The sequence below is a fragment of the Orbicella franksi genome, chromosome 11 (assembly GCF_964199315.1).
Source record: "Orbicella franksi chromosome 11, jaOrbFran1.1, whole genome shotgun sequence".
Classification (NCBI taxonomy): Eukaryota; Metazoa; Cnidaria; class Anthozoa; order Scleractinia; family Merulinidae; genus Orbicella; species Orbicella franksi.
The window spans coordinates 16,581,407-16,602,492 of record NC_138155.1 but is presented as its reverse complement, the minus strand read 5'-3'; the positions used below and the strand labels follow the sequence as shown (position 1 = coordinate 16,602,492).

Here is a 21,086-nt window from a genome sequence, read left to right as displayed (position 1 = left end):
ATATTGAACACTGAGCATGAAAGCAAGCTCTCTAAAGTAAGCTCTGAGTAAATCTGTGGGAGCCTTCCTTGAAAAGTAATGATGAGTCATTCTGTTAGCACGAATTAGTCCGATGAAATGCTGAACAGCATGTGGGTCATTAAGAAAGCGCCATAGCCTGCTCATGCGCTGAACCGTAAAAATATCACTTTAAGATTTAGAGGCAACCAATTCGTGCGGGAGTCAATGATCATGCAGCTTAAATAATGCTGGAAGGCATTTGATATGCGCAGTAAGAAACAAACCGAAAAAGGAATAGGCAAATAACCCGTTCTGTGCAACAACACCAGACAGACACGGAAAATGGCTAATAAATGTCATAAATCTAAATATTTGATTCCGTCTTTTAAAATCAAATTGCTCAACAATTATTATGCCAATTATAGATGGCTTGCCGGTCAATACGTTGTACGTTGCACACCGCACTGTTTAACATTCTTATAACTCTTCAATTTAGCAAAATAAGATTGGAGGTTTCCCTTGCCTAAAATTATGGGAGGGAGTTATTTAGTGTATTTGAATCTTAGAATAAGGAAGTAGTACTGATATTCACTGGTTTTTTACATCAACATTCTTTACATTCTTATATTTCCTTTTTGGATATTCTTTCGGTCGTCGAAGTCCGCCATTTTCTGTATTCGCACATGGCCATTTCGCGCGATAGGCCTTAGAGCTGAGAGATAACTGGCTCCTCTGAAACTGAGTATGGTGCATCGAGTCCAATACTGTCGGCATTGAGTCTATTCCAAGAAACCAACAATATCAAGTTGCTTTCTAAAGAAACTGGCCGCGTCATGTCATGAGTATGTCTTACAGTAGGCCTCAGAGAAAAGCCACGTAATGTTTTGGAGGCTCTTGGAAAGTGGCCAAGAAGGGTTTTTAAGGCATGCCAGAAGTCGCGCTTAAAGAACGTATAGAGCAAAGGGTTGGTGATGGATGTCATGTATCGAACATTGGCAAATACTTCGAAAAGTTTTAATAAAGTTTCCTCAAAATCTGACGATAGATACTCTTTGACGTAAATCACAAGCATGATGGTGAAGTATGGCAACCAACAAATCGCAAACAATATCGCCATGATTGCAAAAATTACTATGCATTTTCGGTCATTATTTTTTTTCACTTGGAACCTTGATCTGGTAATATCATTCTGAAGCCTGGGTCTTTGACGTTTAGAAATCACTCTGAACATAGCTGTGAACGCATAAACAATAAATACATAAGGGACAAAGAAAACTATGAAAAGGCAAACTGAAGCATGGGCAATGTACCAAACAAGGCGTGAGTTGCTATCGTCCCAAGAAATAGGAATGATAGCAATAAGTGCAGATATCATCCAAATCCCCAGTAATATTATTAGCACTGTTTTCTTGGTTACCAAGTGGTGTCTAAGTGGTGTCATAATTGCCATGTACTTTTCCGCAGTTATGATGAGAATATGATAGCCAGCCGATACTGCCATGAGGGTGTGTAAGATGTACATCCCAAATCCAAAGTATTTTGCCAAGGTTGGTGGTACAACTTCAAAAGAAAAAGTGATGAAGATTGGGATGTTGATAGCTCCTGTAAAGAAGTCGCAAGTAGCCAAACCAAGCAACAAGTAATTTGACGTCGTACGAAGGCGTTTCCTTTTGTAAAACATGACGAACACGAGTCCGTTTGTCAGAACTATGGTTAGGGCAATAGGAAGTAATTTGCTTAAGGATTTCATGCCATAGTCATTAGGCTGTTGGAGGTTAACTGAACTGTTGTTAAACATGTTTTGTTATTTTGCTGGAACGTCCAGGAGGAAAATCTACAAAAAAGAGACAGCAGACTGAGATATGCACTTCCAAGCAAACTATACAGAACCTGACTATACAAGAGTAGAGCTTCACTCTAGCACATAATCACTTGTTTCGTCAATTCTACATCAGGTGTTGACATTTTTGTTTTAGATATTATTTTACACAACATTTACTTTTGCTTGCCCACAGGCAAGACAGCTTATATAGTTAACGAAAAAAAATATGATGACTTCTTTGCAGATTACTTCATGTAAATAGTTGGCAGGTTATTACTATTTTGTAGATTCTCTGGATTCACTTTGCACTCAGCCTGTATTGTATTAGGAAAATGGTTCGAGAAGTGCGGTCTTTGCTAACTGGAAGTTCCCGAAGACTTAATTGCCACACGGGTGACTGGGACAGTTTAAAAAACATTCTGTGTGTGGTGGCACTATGACCTAATGATTAACTCGCTGGACTACGGAACGATCAGCCTTGGGTCGTGGCATTGTGTTCTTTGGCGAGACTTTACTCCCACAGGGCCTCTCTCCACCCAAAAGGGTACCGGCGAATTTGATGTTGGGAGGTTAACCCGTGATAGACTTGTATCCCATCTAGGAGGGAGGAGAAGTACTCCTAGTCGCTTCATGCGACAGAAACCAGGTTAAGCGGCTTCGTATGCATGGGCCAATGGCCTGACGCTGACTTTACCTTTAGTTACTAATTCTTTGCGCTCAAAAACCTATTCAAAGCGCCAAAGCTCCACAGCTACTTTTTTCAACTTTTTGAAATTATCCAGCGGCTGTTTGTCACTCTTTGAAAGTACTGCAAATATTTTTCATCAATACAAGTGTTGCTGCTGAATAAGACGACCTGTTGTTGTGAGGTTTAAGCTATTTTACGAGGTCTTACAAAAATGTCGATCATGAATTCGTTGAATTTGTGGCAGTTACTCTAAGGACTGCATATCGTACATGGGGGATGTCAGCGATATAATCCCTGTCGACCCCAGGAGGGAAGGGGAGACGGGTTAAGTGATTATGTGAAATTCTCACAATCTCCGAATCTCGGGTACATTTCTAGCTTTCTGCCTGGTTCATGGAATGCCGGTTATCAGCAGTTATACTTGTGTTTTGGTCTTACATGAAAATGAGTGCGACAAGTATCTCTTATCGTAAAACTTGTCAGCGTGAAGCGTCAATAAAAGCGACTAAATGAAGACGAAAAGCAGCAAAAATACGTGGGGGAATCCAAAAGTCGACAAATTTTCGTTCAGAAAATACAACAGGTTTTCGGCATAAGACTTACAACTGTAGCACTTCAATAGAGTTATTACCTAACATCTGGGTCTTCTCTTTTGGATATTAGATGATTTAACATTATATTATTATACAAAATGTTTAAATTCCTTTATTACAATGGATATCGCCTAATAAACAATGCGGACTCCTGGAATGATTGATGAATATTCGATGTATTTCATAAATTTTGCCTTCACTACACAACCAAACGTACCCAAAGCTTATGAGGAGTTGGTCAGCAAAGCCCAAGATATGTTGTAATTGACACCATGAACCCCAAATGTAAATCCCAAAAACATTTAAGAGGCTGTCTCTGTAAAAACCGACCACTGATTTTACTTCGAAAATTCGATTTTTCTCATAAGCTGGGATTTCGAAGCCCTTACGCTATTCAATCACTAAAATGAGTTTTATTTGATTAAAAATTCTAATTGAACTTTTCTAGGATTAATTAAAGTTCGGTCCGCTCGACACAAGTTGCATACCTGCCGAAACTGGAAAAATAGCACATATTGCCGGCGCTCTAAAAAAATTAATATTCGCTCAAAACTCCCAGTTCTTTTTTTTAACTATAGATATATCATAGCAGTTTGTTTAGCCATGTTGCAATTATAATTCAATGTTGTTCCTTCAACGGTTAAAAGATTTTCTACCCGTTAAATCGAGTTTTGAACCAAACGCGAAAATAGCTCTAATTCGAAGGCACGTTTTAAAAATGTGGCACCTGTTTGAAACTGCTGAACTACATGAATAGAAAGTATAAATGGCCTTTAATTTAAAACAATAGTAAAATTTGTCTGCCCACTAGGTTTTCAAAACTAACGACCGCTTAAAGTTCAGGAAATTTTGAAAATGTTCCAGTGAGTAACTAACATACTCGCCTTCGTAGAGTGCTCCGATAAATTCACGTAAATACCTTACCTGGCTTCAAGATTAAATTTTAGTCCTTTGTAGCGATCCTTGAAACCTAGGTAGCATTATTAAAACTGCCAGCTTGCAGCTTTTCCTTCCAGCGGTAGGTTTGTATACAAGGTACATTTATACGTTCCTCATCTGTGTCGAGCGTGACGGTCACATACTTCGATGTTCTTTGTATTACTGGCCATTGTTTTCCTCCAAGCCGGTTTAATCATGCAGAGTCCTTTTGAAAGGTTTGTAGAAGCACTCTTTTGGACAACTCTCGGCGCACATACATTTATGAACAGTAAAGAGTGATCCGGGGATCCAAGGAAGGATTGATAAATGCCACAGCCATTTTGTGTTTACAACAGGTGTTTTAGTTCCCAATCTTCCCGTGAGTATCACCGGAATCATGATGATGTGATATGAGAAATGTATAAATGTACCTTGTATTCAAACCTACCGCTGGAAGGAAAAGCTGCAAGCTGGCAGTTTTAATGCTACCTAGGTTTCAAGGATCGCTACAAAGGACCAAAACTTTAATCTTGAAGCCAGGTAAGGTATTTACGTGAATTTATCGGAGCGCCTTACGAAGGCGAGTGTTATATTTTCGAGTGGAATATTTTCAAAATTTCCTGAACTTTAAGCGGTCGTTAGTTTTGAAAACCTAGTGGGCAGACAAATTTTATTATTGTTTTAAATTAAGGGCCATTTATACTTTCTATTCATGTTTTTTAAGAGCACCGGCAATATGTGCTATTTTTCCAGTTTCAGCAGGCATGCAACTTGTGTCGAGCGGACCGAACTTCAATTAATCCTAGAAAAGTTTAAGTAGAATTTTTAATCAAATAAAACTCATTTTAGTAATTGAATAGGTAAGGGCTCCGAAATCCCAGCTTATGAGAAAAATCGAATTTTCGAAGTAAAATCAGTGGTCGGTTTTTACAGAGACAGCCTCTTAAGAGTCCCTGTCCATAAATATGGAAAATAACTCGGCAGGGGTCGAAAATTCGATTTCACTCATATTTTTACGGTAGATAGGCTAGGGCATGCAAATTGCCAAATTTCCTTAAAATCTTCATTTGACGCACCATTTTATTAAACAAGTTTGAGAGCCTCGCATGCAAAACCACATCATTCTTCCGTCTTTAAACCACTCAAATATTTTTGTGCAATGTTTAACTGTGTACTGGGTTGATTTTAGGGAATGTTGCGGTTTTTGTTGGGTGCAAAATGATTAAATTTCGAAGACATGTATTTCATTCACTTAAAAGTACTTCGTAAAAATAATTGATTTTCACCATGTGCGAAACCTTCAAATGGACTAAGCCTCCGGTGGTCGAATCGCAGAAGAATGGTCTACAGATACCTGTAAAAATTTCTTCGGGCAAATGATTGCGAGCGACGCGAGAGCTTTTCAAAGTACGTTTAAAATGCAGATATTTGACCATCCGTCGTCAAATTTCAATAGACCATTTTACAGTTGTCTGCTCAGTGACCTGGCCTTTGTATGGCAGCGAGGGTAGAGTTGACCTTGTTTTGATACAGACCTCACTGCTTTTGTTGTGTAAACCAAGTTGTTCTGATGCTAACTAGGTGCATTTACATGACAAAAGCAGTGAGGTCTGTATCAAAACAAGGTCAACTCTAGCCTCGCTGCCATAAAAAGGCAAGGTCACTGAGCAGACAACTGTAAAATGGTCTATTTCCGGGTTAGACATATATTTTAGCACGCGCCACATGTCTTGAGCTATATTAATTTGAAATAGACACAGAGCTGATAATTTCGAAATGTGCTAACCTTATTTGCTGTAAAAGGCAGGTCCAAAAGCCGATTTGGCATGTTTCTGTCACCATTCGTCGCACATAAAGCAGAAGTTTGCTTTTGTTTACACTACGTCTGATGTCAACTTATTTAACGGTCGAATGCCATGAATCTATGACCCTCTTTCGACACATATGATCACCACTGCATCTAAGTCAAAAACGGCTAAGTGATTTGTAGATAGCTGCTTGCTTTGCACTACAGCAAAATATTACGGTTGATCATCGTTTGATCTATTGCTGCTTGAATCTTTGCTTGTAGCGGTTCCTTGTTTGTTCGTCACGCAATGCTGTCATCCCATTTTAGGGAGTAGGGATAGGACAATTTCTATCCCGATACGTAAAGCTCCGTAAGGCTTGGAACCACAGGGAGCACACAATCTTAATGAGTAGGAAGAGATTAAATTAAGCAATGAAAAGAATGAATAGTTAACAATTGCCCGTGTTGTCATCTTTTACTAGGCCACCGCTACCTGCATGCCCTGCGTAATACGGTAACGGTAAACTCGTACCTAGGTCTTTTCGCGCTGTACAATTATTTTTGGTTTACATATAATAGAGTGGGCTACCCTAGGGGAAATGGGAGGTGGCCACTTAATAGGGGTTGGCCGCTTAATAGAGGTTGGTGTACCTTGAATATTTTTTCGCTATCGGGTTTTAAATTTCTTAGTGAACATGGAGTCAATTGAAGACAATCATTATAGACGTCATCCTCGGAGACCCAGGGGCAGTTATTTGGAGCGGGGAAAAGTCCAAACGAGTGAGAAAAAAGTTCGGGCGAAGACCCGTTTAGACTTTTTTCCCGCCCCCTCTAACTACCCCTGAGTCTCCGAGAATGACGCCTATCATGATTGTATTGCATTGACTCCATGTTTACTAAGAAATTTAGCTAAATTTATAACCCGATAGTGAAAAATATTCAAGGTACACAATTAAACATTGGACAAAAATATTTGAGTGTTTTAAAGACGGAAGAATGATGTGGTTTTGCATGCGAGGCTCTCAAACTTGTTTAATAAAATGGTGCGTCAAATGACGATTTTAACGGAATTTGGTAATTTGCATATTTCTTTAAGATAAAAGGATGTTTTGCCAAAAAAAACTATCCAGTAGTTTTTGTCATGCCCTAGCCTATCTACCATAGGAATATGAGCGAAATCGACTTTTCGACCCTTGCCGCGAAACTAAGAATTTGTCTGATTTTTACAGGCAGGCACTCTTAATTAGGAAAAATGGGGACATTGTACCCCCGACCAAATGTGGTGGCGTTACCTTTGGGGTTTTAAGGTTATTATGTAAACAACAGATTGAAAGATACATGTACATAAGATAACACTATTTACACCACACTAGAACCAAAAATAAACCTTATCCGAAATTGCGAGTGACAAGGCTGACCATAGAATGTCACAAGTTTCTCAACCGTCTCTTTTTACAAACGCACTAACCATGAGTCGCTAGCACCTAGTTCTCAGTTCCGTGTCGGCAAAATATTAATTTATGTCAATACTGATTATCACAAGTTACATATTGTAAAGTATTGACGATACCAAAGAGCGAACGACTGACTCCAAGAGGGTCTCAATGGGGTTAACGGTTAGTCGTAAAACGAGCCAAAAATTTAACCATTAGGCATAAAAATTTGTAAATTTTAACCGTTAGCCGCTAAAAAATGTTAACCCTAAAAACATTTTTGCCACGACAGTGAAAGTCTCAAGATCTCTTGACACGGCTTTTTTGCGTCTTGTCTCGTGGCTTGTAAGCGATATTAGTCTGCAATTCTTATAACAATACCGTTCTCCGTCCTGGAGTGGTCCTTTAAGAATGTTTTACAGTAATCAAAATAAATTTTTAACTGTTTTAAACAATGAAAGTTAATTTATAAATTTTTAAAACAAAGATAATTAATTTCTAAGATTTCTGCTGACCGCAAGGAACATAAATTAATCGTTTGCAGCAAAAAAGCCAAAATATTAACCGTTAGCCGTAAAAGTCAACACACCATTGAGACCCCAGTCCCCCAGGCATGTCATTCACAACATCCTTAAAACAGCGCCGTGTAAATTCTTGGTAGATCAATGAATTCAGAAAAATTGTAGAGTTGATTTAGATGACCTAAAAGAGCAGATGTTGCCAACGGTCAAACATTTGGTGGCAACAGCTCAATAATCAATTTCGCCTACGTTCTAAACTTAATGTGCATTAAATCACGATATACCTTGTTTAGCTGAATACCGATTTATTTTGGAGAAAATCGATTGCAAGGTATTCCTTTCTCCCAGGAACTGTTCAAATCTCTCGCGTGGAGTATGACCTAAAACAAAGGTGCTAAAATACAAAGTTTTATACAAAAAACATGTGACATGTTACATTGACACAGATAGGAATATAAAAATATAACTCGGCACTGACCGAGGCTAGAAATCTGGCTTCAAGGATAACTTATGAGAAGAGATGCTCTATCAGCAAGAACACGGAGAAAATAATAATAAAGAGGTCAGGTTCGAGACTGCTGTCATTAATGAAATTTATATCTGAAACTGCAAGCTACACTGAATTATACTTACTGTGTTTTCCAAATGGCAGAAGAGTTAGAACTTGATTTTCTAGAAGCAGGTTTGAGAGGAAGCAAACTAGCTACTTTCAACCACTTAGGCGTCGGTTGCTGTTGTTTCCTTCACTAAAATTCTCAGTCAAATTTACTTGGTATATATGGCAGCCGTTCAAGCTGTGAGGGATTAAAACTACGAGAGACAACCTACACCGCGGGTTTACTATACAGGTCCAATCCGGTTTAGCATGTCTCTCACAAGCCGCAGGGAGGAACTAAAATTAATGTTTACTGCTGTCTTCCTGACATTAAACTAAAAAAAAAACTCAGGAAAACGTCGGCATGTGATTGGCTGCTAATTATTCCCCACAGATCTAAAGGTACTTGTTTTCAGAATCCGCAGCAGGGCCAATCAATTATAAAAACTTTGGCAAACACTTGCCGTGTTATGTCAGCTAGTTTACGTATCTTAATTAAGTGGATCGAGAAATAAGTTGCATATGATCAGTTAGCGCTGGGTAGGTCACTTTTATAGATAAAATGTAATATTGAGTTTTCTAAGTTCAACCTGTTTGACTCAAATTTTTTTCAGCGAAAAGCTGCTTCCAGTGATTTCTTGAGTAATTTGTTATCCGTTTCTGGTGATTTGCTTCTTTTTAATTTGGGAGTGAAATAAGTTTCCTAGTCTTAGAGAAACCACCTTTGTTAAATAATGGCCAGTGAAAGCGTGAGTGACTGTCAATTTCCATCAAAATAAAAAGAAAAACAGAAACATAATTACTTTGTTTACTTTTAAGAAAATATCTACACGTAGGATTAGTTTCATTCGTGACTCAAGACACGCATGGTGGTTGACTTTTCATAGTGCGTCAAACTAAAAATCAAACATATCATTTTATTTTAATGACAAAGAACATTAAGAGGAATCCACTCTAGATCTCTACTGAGGAACTGAATTGCCTTTTGTTGTTCTTGTAGTTTACGATCATAGCAGTTTTTTAAAATGCCTACTGCTTTTCAATGCGGTAACGGTTTGAGGCCATAAAAATATAGCTCGTTGTTGTTGAATCGCAAGGCTTGCTGTTTATACACCTTACGCCAGCTTCTTTATACACCTCAAACTTAGCTGTTCATACACCTCGTGCTTTAATACACCTTACGCCTTGCTGCCAATAAACCTTTTGTTTCGCTGTTTTAAGACCTCATGCTTAGCTGTTCATACACTCGTGCTTAGCTGTCAATACAACTTATGTCTAACTATTCATACACACTGTGCTTAGTTATCCGTACATCTAATGCTTAGCTGTTAATACCCATTATGCCTTGCTGCTAATAAACCTTTTGTTTCGCTGTTTAAAGACCTCCTGCTCAGCTGTTCATACACTGGAGCTTAGCTGTCAATACGACTTATGTCTAGCTATTCATACACACTGTGCTTAGCTATCCGTACATCTCATGCTTAGCTGTTAATACCCCTTATGCCTTGCTGCTAATGAACCTTATGTTTCGCTGTTTTAAGACCTCATGCTTAGCTGTTCATACAACGTATGTCTAGCTATTCATACACACTGTGCTTAGCTATCCGTACATCTTATGCTAAGCTGTTAATACCCCTTATACCTTGCTGCTAATAAACCTTATGTTTCGCTATTTAAAAACCTCATGCTTAGCTGTCAATACGACTTATATCCAGCTATTCACACACACTGTGCTTAGCTCTCCGTAAATCTAATGCTTAGCTGTTAATACACCCAATGCTTAGCTGTTAATACATCTTACGCCTGGCTGCCAATAAACCTAATGTTTTCTGTTTAAAGACCTTATGCTTAGCTAGTAATACACCTAATGCCTAGTTTCGTATAAATCTTAATTTAAATTATTTAAAAACCTCATGCTTAGCTGTTTATACACCTCAGGCTTAAGGTGATTCCTCAGAATTGTATTGCGGATTCCTAATGCGCACGTTTTGTTTTTGCTTCATTAGCGCGCGCACCTTTAGAACATCAAGAGATTTCCTTTAAGCTAAGCTCGAAAGCTCGTTTTCTCTTAAAAGAGCATGGCGACTTATACTTTTTATTACTTAATTTTGGTGCACAAATTATCCCCTTTAATTTGAAAAATTAAACAAAAAATTGTTCAGAGGGAAAATAAGATATAGTTGAAAGCGTGCACAAAACCGTTCATCGGGGATGCAAACTATAACAATGATTCGTTTAAGCTTGTCTTATTGTTCCATAAGCTATATATAGAATGATTCCTTATGCTCGAGAATTTCTACCTCATGATCAGGTTTTTGTCAAGTATTAAAACCTTTGCTTTCAGCTAGGGATGAATAACGCACGTGATTAGGCATAAAGGGGTAACATTTGCCAATCATATCTCTTGTGCGAGTATGGTGACCCATCTTTTTATTGGGAACATTCGGGGGAATTTTCAAAAAAATCGTCCAAGTTATTTCTGAAGAATTACCTTGACTGTTTATATACGTAACGGCTCATGTATAGTTGCTCATATTTTCATTCTTAGCTGGTTATACACCTGATGCTTACACCAGTCTAACCAACTTATACAGTCTATGTTAAGCTGTTTTTACACCTTAGCTGTACTTTCACCCAACACTTCCACGGTTAGCTTACTCTGAAATTCCTGTATTTGAGTACTTATACTGACTTTAATCCACTGCTTCAAACTATGACTTATTATGCTTCCTGTTAGCTGTGATTTTCTTGGGGCGTTATGCAGGCATGCTTATCTTGCGTCGTGCTTTTAAGACGCAATATTTAGGCAAGGATACACGAAGTCTGTCAGAAAAAAGACCGTTGAATATGTGAAATTATATCGCACATTGCGAACAATTCCACACCTGCAATGATATGTCAATGACTTGTGACTTGAGGACATGAAATTTAAAATGTCCGGAGATAAATTAATGTTTTCAAAGGTAATTTATGCGCCGGATGAGCGTTTCCTGTAGATAATAATGGATCACTTTTATCGCTCACCCAATTTAAGTTGATTCTTTTTTTCCCTCCGGCACTAGAGGCTAGTAAACCTCACTGCCTGTCTCCAATCAGCTTATATTGATATTATCTTATGGAAGTTCACATTAATCAGTCTTCGAACACCAATCAATCAAGTTCCTTAAATCATTTACCGCCAATAAATTGTTTCTTAGAAATAATCCTCAATATCCTTTGACCTTTCCTGAATAAAATGGAAGGTCCGTGTTGATATTCCTAAGAGAAACGTGACTCATTGCAGTTAATTGAGGACGGTAAAGGGGCTCAAGATCACGTTTCACGGAAAATAAATTGGTCCTTTCACAATTCATGGGAAATAAAATCGGCATTTCACGTTTCCCGAAAAAAAGGCATATTTTGACGCGAACTAACGTAACTTATGATATTTGAAAGTTGCACCCCAGCACAGCCTTGTTAGATGTCTTTATCATTCGTCCGCTTCTTGTTCTGCGCGCAACAAAAAGAAATCCGAGCAAGAACCCGAAGGGGGATGATTGTCCTGTCAGACACAGCCAGAATCATGGTTCACGAGGAATTTAATACTTCTTTTTCATTTCACGGAGAATTATTTTGGAAAATCACGGTTCACGGCTTCTAATGAAATCACAATTCATGAGGAAAAAAACAAGCCATTTCACATTTCACGAGAAAAAAATTAGGCCATTCACGGATCACGAAAATACCCTTTACCAACTTCTTTATTTGCAGTGTTAGTAAAATGACTTAATTTTTAGAGGCTACAAATCTAGCGACCTTGTTTTCAACAGGACTTGGTGTTTACTTGAGTTTCTTTCAGTTATTCGATCTCTGTGTCCTTTGCTGGGTAAAGTTTTACTTATTTAATACAAATTTCTGTTTTAAAACCTTAAACATGGGCTTTAGACGTATGCGAGACTCGGCACACCGTGAGTTGGCCCGGGATAGCGAGCCAAAGTGTTTCAGTATGAGAAAAAAGTTGTCTCGCCTGCTTGGGCTAATCTACCTGCTGAGGCTAGACAACTCGTGAAGCCCAGTTGTCTTGCTCCTAAGGACTCGTGATCTTCATTTTAAAGGTTGGCTGAATTTTTCCAAGAAATAAGTAAAACATAAGCTTGATGAGAGCAACTCAGGTGAGGGTTGTCACGGCTACCCACGAGTAAATTGTTTAAAGAACTATGAATAGCGTTAAAGCTTGAAAGTTTAAAAACAGTGAGACGCCATTAACGATGCAACGCGTCGGAGGCTTCATTGCCCCCGCGCTTACCGTTCCATTAAAGACGATCTAATTTTATGAGCAACCTCAAAAGCTACTGAACAAAACCGTCTATAAAAGGAATTAGAACTTAGATATTTTAAACCCAGCATGCAAACAGTGACAAAAATAAAACGTGTTATCTTGCTAAACAGAGAAATATTTGACCAATGTCAATCGAAAAAGCACTGATACCAAAGCTAGGCAGAGTATCTGAGTTGTCAGTTATCAAAGTCTCTGAATGGGTTTGACAGAGCGAACACTCGACTGAATACGTTGGGTCATACCTTAAAGGAAATCAAATAGGTGATTTGCCTTAAATTAGTATTTTAAAATAACGACTCGTAAAACTCAAGACATCCTGCAAGATATTTTCCACGTCAAAAATCGAGTGTTTGGACTATCATTGCAATCACGCAATTCCCCTAAATTCGTAAGTAAAATTGTTTGATAGATCAAATTTTGTGTTCTACTGCACGAAACCAGAATCACTTGTTTCACATAATTTAGCGAATATCAGTAAGAGTTTTTGTTTTGCCGTATAATATTGAAAATCGACAATTTTTTACAAATTATTTAACATGGTAGTGTCACACGAACGTAGAACTTCGTCCTGGAGCGTCCGTTTCAACACACAACTCAGAAAAGTGCTGGCAAGAGACGCAAAAGCTGCTATTGAGTATGGTGTTCTTACTACAAATTTGTGTATAATTACCAAAATACACAGAAAATAATATGTATAATTTTACCTGAAGATCAAATTCTGTCAGTCGATTGTTCTAAGATAATGTCAGCGTTAGTGAAAACGTCTTCTATATAAAGCATAAAGTTTGTTGGAGGCTTGCCTTCTTTTTATAGACTACATCAATTCATTATATTTCGTCTGCTTTTGGTATTACAAATCCTTGTTTACAACACTGAGCGCCTTCATACCTCGTCGCCATTTTGGCTACTGCAAGCATTCTTTAATAATGATTAAGATTGCCATCAAAATATTGCTGCCTGCTATTCGCTGGTAATGCGTTTGTTTACGTCATCGATGCACAGCTGCTCATCGTTACATCTACAGTATATTTCAAATTCAGATTCGTTTAAGTGAACACAAATAGAACACGTGGCGTTAGCAAAGATGTCTACATACAAGACGCACAAATTATTTTCCATATCGCAATTAGACCGCTAAACGAGCAACCTATAGTCTCAAACCATTGTGTTCTCTCCGGCAAGCTTTCACAACAGGAAATCATTGAATTACATGGGCTGACTGTTCAGCAGTGTACAAATTAAGGATAATACTGATGTTTTCATTAAACATAATTTTATTAATTTGCAGCCTGGTCACGTTTCAACTCTAACTAAAATAATACAAAATAATATTCTATACTGGACTGATTTTTGATTCTGATTCTGCCAAACGACTTTCTGAATCTAACTGAACCAATGGCGGGGGCGAGGTAGAATATTTTTCTTTCACGACGTATTGCATGCGTAGCTCTAAAAGGCCTTTTATCCTATTAGAGTTAGGAGAGCTAATTGAACCGATAGAAGACGGCAAATTTAGGCTTTTCGCATTAAAGTGACGCACTACTTACCTAATAATGCAAACCAATCTTAATGCATACAACACAGTCTCATGAATCAGCAGGCATATTACTGATACTCTTTATTCCCGCAGTGACATCGTTTTTAATAGTATTCAAAAAATGAAATTTATTCAACCAAGCGATTTTCAGCGGTTTAATTTTTAGTTCTTTTAGTGTCGCAATCAAGGGCTAATCTAACTTGAGTTTAAAAATGTTGTACCATGGAAAATGATTCTTTTCTTAGTAGATTTTCTTCTATGTCCAAGCCAGAAGCTAAATATCCCCCATTCATAAAATCCCTTGGACCTAGGGACTGTCGGTGGATCCGAGGGAAAGTCGAAACGACTGGAAAAATTGAAGAAGAAAAAAATGGAGAGGAAGCGAGGACTTCAAAATAGGGTATGGCATTCGATCTTCCTACTTTTTTTGTCCTTGAGAGGAATTGTCACCGAAACGCGAACAAGCAAAACAGATATGGTGAACGATCTACCTTTGTATAGATTTTGCATTAGCACAAACGAAACGGACTTAGACCTGCTGGACGCCGATTGGTCAGAATACAAACGATTTTCTCTGTTCAGTCAGGAGGCAGCTTTCATGGAGCCATTTGGGGCTCCTCTTTTTCTCTCCAACTTCTTCTTGCCCAATACTTTCTCCTGCATTTCGACATATTCCCGCCCCGACAGGTTGCCTTTGTGTGTCCCAAAATGAAAATAAACTAAAATAAACTAAAATAAACTAAAATAAACTAAAATAAACTAAAATAAGCTAAAATAAACTAAAATAAACTAAACTAAAATAAAATAAATAAAATAAAATAAAATAAAATAAAATAAAATAAACTAAAGTAAAATAAAATAAAATAAAATAAAATAAAATAAAAAAAAATAAAATGAAATAAAGAATGTAAATTGTAGCGGCATAATTAATAATGTTCCAAGCTGTCAAATTTAGGCAAAGCCGAGAAATCTATCGATGTACGAGATAAGGAAAACGATGTACGAGAAATCGACATGCATCTGCCCGAGGTTCTCCACCCGATCGATCCAATCGGACTTTGCGCCTGCGCTCACCTCGCACAGCGCCTTTGTATAAGAAACGTTTCTAATCTCTGCGGAGGAGAGAGAACAGACCCTACTTTGGATACATGTAATGTGTTGCTGGGTGGTCTCCATGTGTTTGAGCAAATTTCCGACTGTGCACTACCCCCAGATATTTGCACAGCAGATACTGGAAAAGCTTGAGGGACAAGAGAACATCTAGTAGAGGGGCAGGGGAAACGTTTTTAATCGAGGTTTTACTTAAGGTGTAAGCTAAGAGAACACCCCATTAAACCTAGCTCAATTTTTAATTTGTCACTTTCAATGTTTCTTTCTTTTAAGAAAGAAAATGTTTTACTATATAGCGCGCGCTGGTCCTACCTTATTCCTATTGAGTCATCATGGTAGAAATCTCTTTATAATATAGATAGCACCCTGCGCGCGCTCTGATTGGTCAAAAACATGTTTTATCAGAGTATAAAATATAGAAAAAGCGTGTTTTATGTTTTTCGCTACATTACCTCTATATCATAGAGCAAGTGAAGAAGCCTAAGCCGTGTATTACACTGCGATAAAACACTCCGGCCATTTGAGAACACTGGAGAAATGTAGAAAACACGAGCCTGCGGCTCGTGTTTTCTACATTTCAGTTGTGCTCTAATATGCCCGTCGTGTTTTATCACAATGTAATACACGGCTTCGGCTTCTTTATTTGTTAAATATAAGCACGGCCGTGCGTATATAACATGACGTGTGCAGTTTCATTTTAGCTGCAAAATTTCCGTCGAGTTTAGCTGCGAGTTCCTTTTGTTAAAGTTTCGGCAAATAATCCAAACACTACTTCCTTTGACTTTCGCAATTATTTACCATTTTGACTGATGTCTTTTTGTGCCCAGGCTGCATCCTCCTTGGATCGATCATAACTAAGATTCTCTTGTCTCCTTGGCCGTCCACATGCTCACAACATTATGAAAAACCTGAGAGAGAAACAAAGCAGGTGACAAAAAAAAATGTTCTAAAAATGTATCACTGTATTTTCTTGAAATAACTTTAGATGATAAGCAAGACATTAATGCTGTTCAGGATAAACCTACCTGTCTTACATCTTGGTTTGCACCAATTATATTCTGGTCCATGGCCTGAGGTGGAGTCTTGAGCCCTTCCTTGAATGCAATGCTCATCGATCATAGCATCCTTAAAGGTAAAACAATTAAACTGTTTTTAAAAACTATAAATATTTTTTAGAGAATAATTTCAGTCTGTACTCAGAACGCAATTTAAAATCTTAAATGTGAGATATTTCGTTTGGACCTACCAAACTTCGTCAGCCACAATACAAATTTGAATGTTAAGAAGGATTATATGTTTATCATGGTCTCGAGGTGGCTAAGATGGTGTCATAAATGCTAGCTAATTCGAAGCCATTGTCTGTTCGAAGAGGGCTTACGTAATCTGATCTCGATTGCCTCCCTTACGCGGCGTTTGAACGTGTTGCTTTCTGTGGTAACGACTTTTGTTTTGCTACAATCCACTGAATGTCCCGTGAGTTGGTAACGTTCATGAACAGCTGAAGAATTCCTTGAAAGATGTGTTTTTATAGTTTTTAAAATCATGATTCCAGAGCAAGAAAACAATATCTTTGATTCAATTAAACTGTTGTCATCTTGTGTGTGATGAGAAGCATAAGTGAGAGATAAAAAGTGCAATCACAATTTCAACCTGTTTTATTTTTCTCCAGATACATATTATAGACAAACCGGGGGTGGGGGGGTGGGGGAGGGGAGATAAGAAGAAAGGACAAAAAAGAGAGAGGAAGGGATTAGGTGCACAAGGTGAATGTTTATGAAGTCTCTTGTAATTTTTTTTAATCGTTTCAGCCAGAGATCGTTTTTAATTTTTTACCAAATTAGATGTACAGTTGATGAACAAATAAACAGGCCTTTTTCTTTCCAGGTGATGGCCTTTTTACTTCAAATTGTGGGGTAGATTAGTCTTCCTTTCGTTTCTTGGATGGCTGTTCTGATCCTCTACCATTCAGATTTTCATTTTCCTTCTGTCTGTTCTCTTTTCCAGGTAGTGACTCCTCGTCTTCATTTGCGAGTGCTCCCCCATTTTCTTCTGGCTCATCAGATCTCTATGAGGAGAAAAAGAAAAATCTTATAAGTTCCTTTCCAGATGACTGAATGATAAGACACCACGTGTACATTTTCATGGCCACGGACTATTGACTTGCAAAAGATAAACAGCTGACAACCCAATGTCAGCTTCAAAAAATTGCTCGTGGTAGCCACAATCTTATCTCTTACTTACACTGTATCACTCATTCAGTTATTTATCAGAATTTAAGCAAACCATTAAGCATTAAGCATTTAAGCAAAACATTACCATCTCTATATAGCTCAGTCAATTGTTGTGTCAGACAAAGAATTTTGTGGTGAACTACATGTATAACTATGTAATATTCATTGTAGTTTTAGTAAGATCTAGTATCTTATATCATATTTTTTGCTCAGAGACATTTTAGTTCAATAGTGCACCTAACCACTCATATGTTTTTTGCTGAAACGAATCCACTTGTTATTCGAAGAATTTGGGCGGAAAAATGTTTGAATTTGCTTGGATCCTCGATTTTCTGTGCCCTTTCCAAGTCGGGCTTGAAAAAAGCGTGACCGCGTTTAGGGAGTCTGTGGCGGGGGTTGCTGATGACGTCTACCCAGGAACCAAACACAATAGCGCCTCAGTCAGTCAGCTCTCTGTATTTTCTCGCGAAAATGGAAAACAAAACTAACCGTTCCAAGATCCAAGATATTTCTGGGACTGAAACGTCCAATGTTTGTTTCGAAAACATTTCATTTTCGTCACTGGAGTCAGGGTTAAGTTTCGATTTAGGAGACTCCGAAATAAACTTGGATTTAGCTCGTTCCACAACTGTGAACTCACTGCTTTCAAGAGCTTCGAGAGCAATTTGCAATATTTCAGTGACGACGGGGAAGACTTCTTTGCGGGCGAGCTGCTTGTCTATTAGGAATGGAAAGTAATATACTAAGTGGAGGAGCAGACAAACAAAAAGCAGGAAAGATTACTCGAGAAGTGCTTTGAGTCAGTTGGATGGTAATTTAGTCACCTAAACACGAGATTCCCATGCACGGTGCTTATAGCCCGTTTACATTCGTCCTTAGCGAGAATGTATTTCGTCAAGGTGTGGTTGTTCTAGTAAATCCAGCTTGTGTTTTATTTTCTGCAATCAACTCAATGGACGTAAAGCTTGTTTTGACTCAGTTCTATTTAAGAATTGGTCTGGCCTATACTTATACTGTGATTATAGAGAGCTCAACCAAAAAACTGGCTTCGATCGATTGAAAAAATCGTAGAATTGTTTGGACTTCAGTTGAAGCTGCGGGAAGCAAGTCGGAAGGAAACATTTCATGCAGTTATCGATTTCACATTGTCACACATTTTAAGTCGTAACTCCAAATAACAAATGTAAATTTTTCTCAAAGTTCGTAGTGAAATTCGTCGGATAAGCGAAAAGGATGGTTTCCTTAAGCGGTCCGCAGATAATGTCATGCGGTCATATTTTCGACACTACTCAGTATTGCACAGAATGTTTGTTGCACTGGTGATTTCCAAACCTTTGAAAAACTCTGTGAGTCTAACAAATTTGATTATCATGTAATTCTAAAGGATTAATCTTCGACTTTTATCTAAATCGAAAGAGAAGTAAGTGTTGGTTGGCGGCTACATGTATGTTATAAATACTGCGGGATTGGAAGATACAATGTATAGGTTGTCGGTAGTATTTCTAGAAATTGCTGGTTGGCTTTAAGCAGAAAATTTTGAAAATTGCATTTGGAAGTCTGCGGAACAAATTCCAGTGAGAGTTCTTCAATGGTTCTCCCAGACTCACTTCGCTTGTTTCGGTTCAACAAAATCAACCCATCGTTTACATCCTTATTGTACCATTGACCGATCATCACCAGTAAATTATACAGTATATCTTTCTTTAAATCTGGAATATTGCTGTAGCAGCCGATAGCACTTCTGAAAGGCGTTGCTCCACACTTTTCGAATGTGTATTGCACCATCCTAAAGGAAATGTCTCTATATATATTGCACGTAAAATACATCAAAATAAGTAGACTCTAGCAAGCATTTTCAGTGTTGATCCGAAAAATCTGTCGACCCATCAATATGTGTTCCAACAATAATAATAACAGCTTTATTGAAGTGTCAATGTATTTAGTATTAAGAGTGAATGCCTACAAAAATGGACTTAAATCGCCTATCAATGGCACAAGTCGAAAAATTGATTTCGCTTGTATTTTGTCCATAGATAGGTCCTAGTAAGAATAGAAACGGACCATAGTTAGTTTCTGCTAATACAGCTTTCTTTGGTAGAAATACGCCAAAAACGATTTCGACCCGATTGGGCTCAAAATCTACTTCCGGTTTTGCTGAATTTTCCGAATATTTGATTGCTTCGCGCTCCGCAGAACAGTTACTTGAGAATATTTCAATGGATTTTATATTCAGTTCAGGTCTTCGTAGTATGACTGAGCGAAAAATAAAATAAATCAAAGTTAGTTTTGAGCCCGAAAAGAGATCAAACTGACACGCAAAATTTTACAGTGTGTGGCAAGAGAATTATTGCTTAAAAACATCGCCATATTTTTCTATGGGCTATAACTTTAAATACCGTAAAAACACTTTCTACGGGTTAAATATACACCCACCTGTTAGGCTATCAAAAAACATCTCTGGGCAAATGGTTTCAAGTCGCCCGTCTTGGCCTGTGTTTCTCATAGATTTTGCCCAAAATCCGCCGTTGGAATGTAAACAATTGCGTGACGCGGATAGCCAATCTCGAGTAAAATATTCGTTTCCAGCAATCCGATGAAAGCAATTTTTGAAACGTTGTGTGGATAAAATAATGGAAAATGTTTTTTTTTTTTGTTTAAGTTAGTATAAATATATATGTTTTTTCATTTGCATTGCAACACCCACGACATCCCTGATAAAGAACGTTGCTACAGTACTCCGGGAAATGATTTTAACACTTGTTTATTTTATTGATTTCACCGATAACTTACAATATAGTGGCAGTTTTAGAGATACACTTAACCAATCCTCTATGGTTTATGGCAATTGAATCATTGACTGACAAATAAAGTCAAGTGGAAATACCATAATTTCTATAAACTACTAACTGCGTGATGGCATCTCAGCTCTTCTAGCTGTGTAGAAAATTTGTACCTACACAATATGCTCAAACTCAGCTAGAAAACCTGGAATTTCTTGAATTGAATTAGCCCAGGAAGAAATTGCGTTTAAGTTTAGATCATACTGGGAAAAACTCCATCTTTTCTACTTTGGTTGTTTGATCAATTAACTGAAATTTGCAGATCATAACACTGGTAGACAAATAAACATTACAGTGGTCGATCTAGGACTAGGTTTACACTAAATGAGTTTTTTTTGGATTCGTAAAAGTTCCCGGATTCATCAATTTTAGAGTATTCGGATTAGTAGGGGTTTACAGTGAAAGGATATTCGGACTCTTAACCGCTTACACACGACGATAACTCCGGGCACATTCATGATGGAATGGTTAACAAGCAGTTTGTTGCCTCGACAACGAGAAACAAAATGCCTCCGAAAATAAGGCTAGGGGTAGGTTGAGACAGTCTGAAGTTTTCTTTCGACTCGCTGACCAAGGTACTGTTGTCCATCATGTCAGGTCCCTCCAGGAAGTTATTCTGGTCTTTACTTAATATCTAGAACCGTCGAGGTTTTCGATCGTGCCATCGTCGTCATCTGCGCAGTATTATAAA

The 21,086-nt window shown here is 37.9% G+C and overlaps 2 protein-coding genes across 2 annotated transcripts in view; one reads left to right on the top strand and one right to left on the bottom strand.

Moving 5' to 3' along the window:
• Positions 1-21,086, top strand: part of LOC145503133 (uncharacterized) — a 403,728-nt gene that overhangs the window by 314,905 nt on the left and 67,737 nt on the right. The gene's annotated exons all lie outside the window — the stretch shown is intronic.
• On the bottom strand, positions 515-1,865 carry LOC145460388 (substance-P receptor-like). Its single transcript, XM_081445166.1, has one exon. It carries the CDS (start codon positions 1,796-1,798, stop codon positions 707-709), a length of 1,092 nt encoding a protein of 363 aa, XP_081301292.1. The 5' UTR covers positions 1,799-1,865; the 3' UTR covers positions 515-706.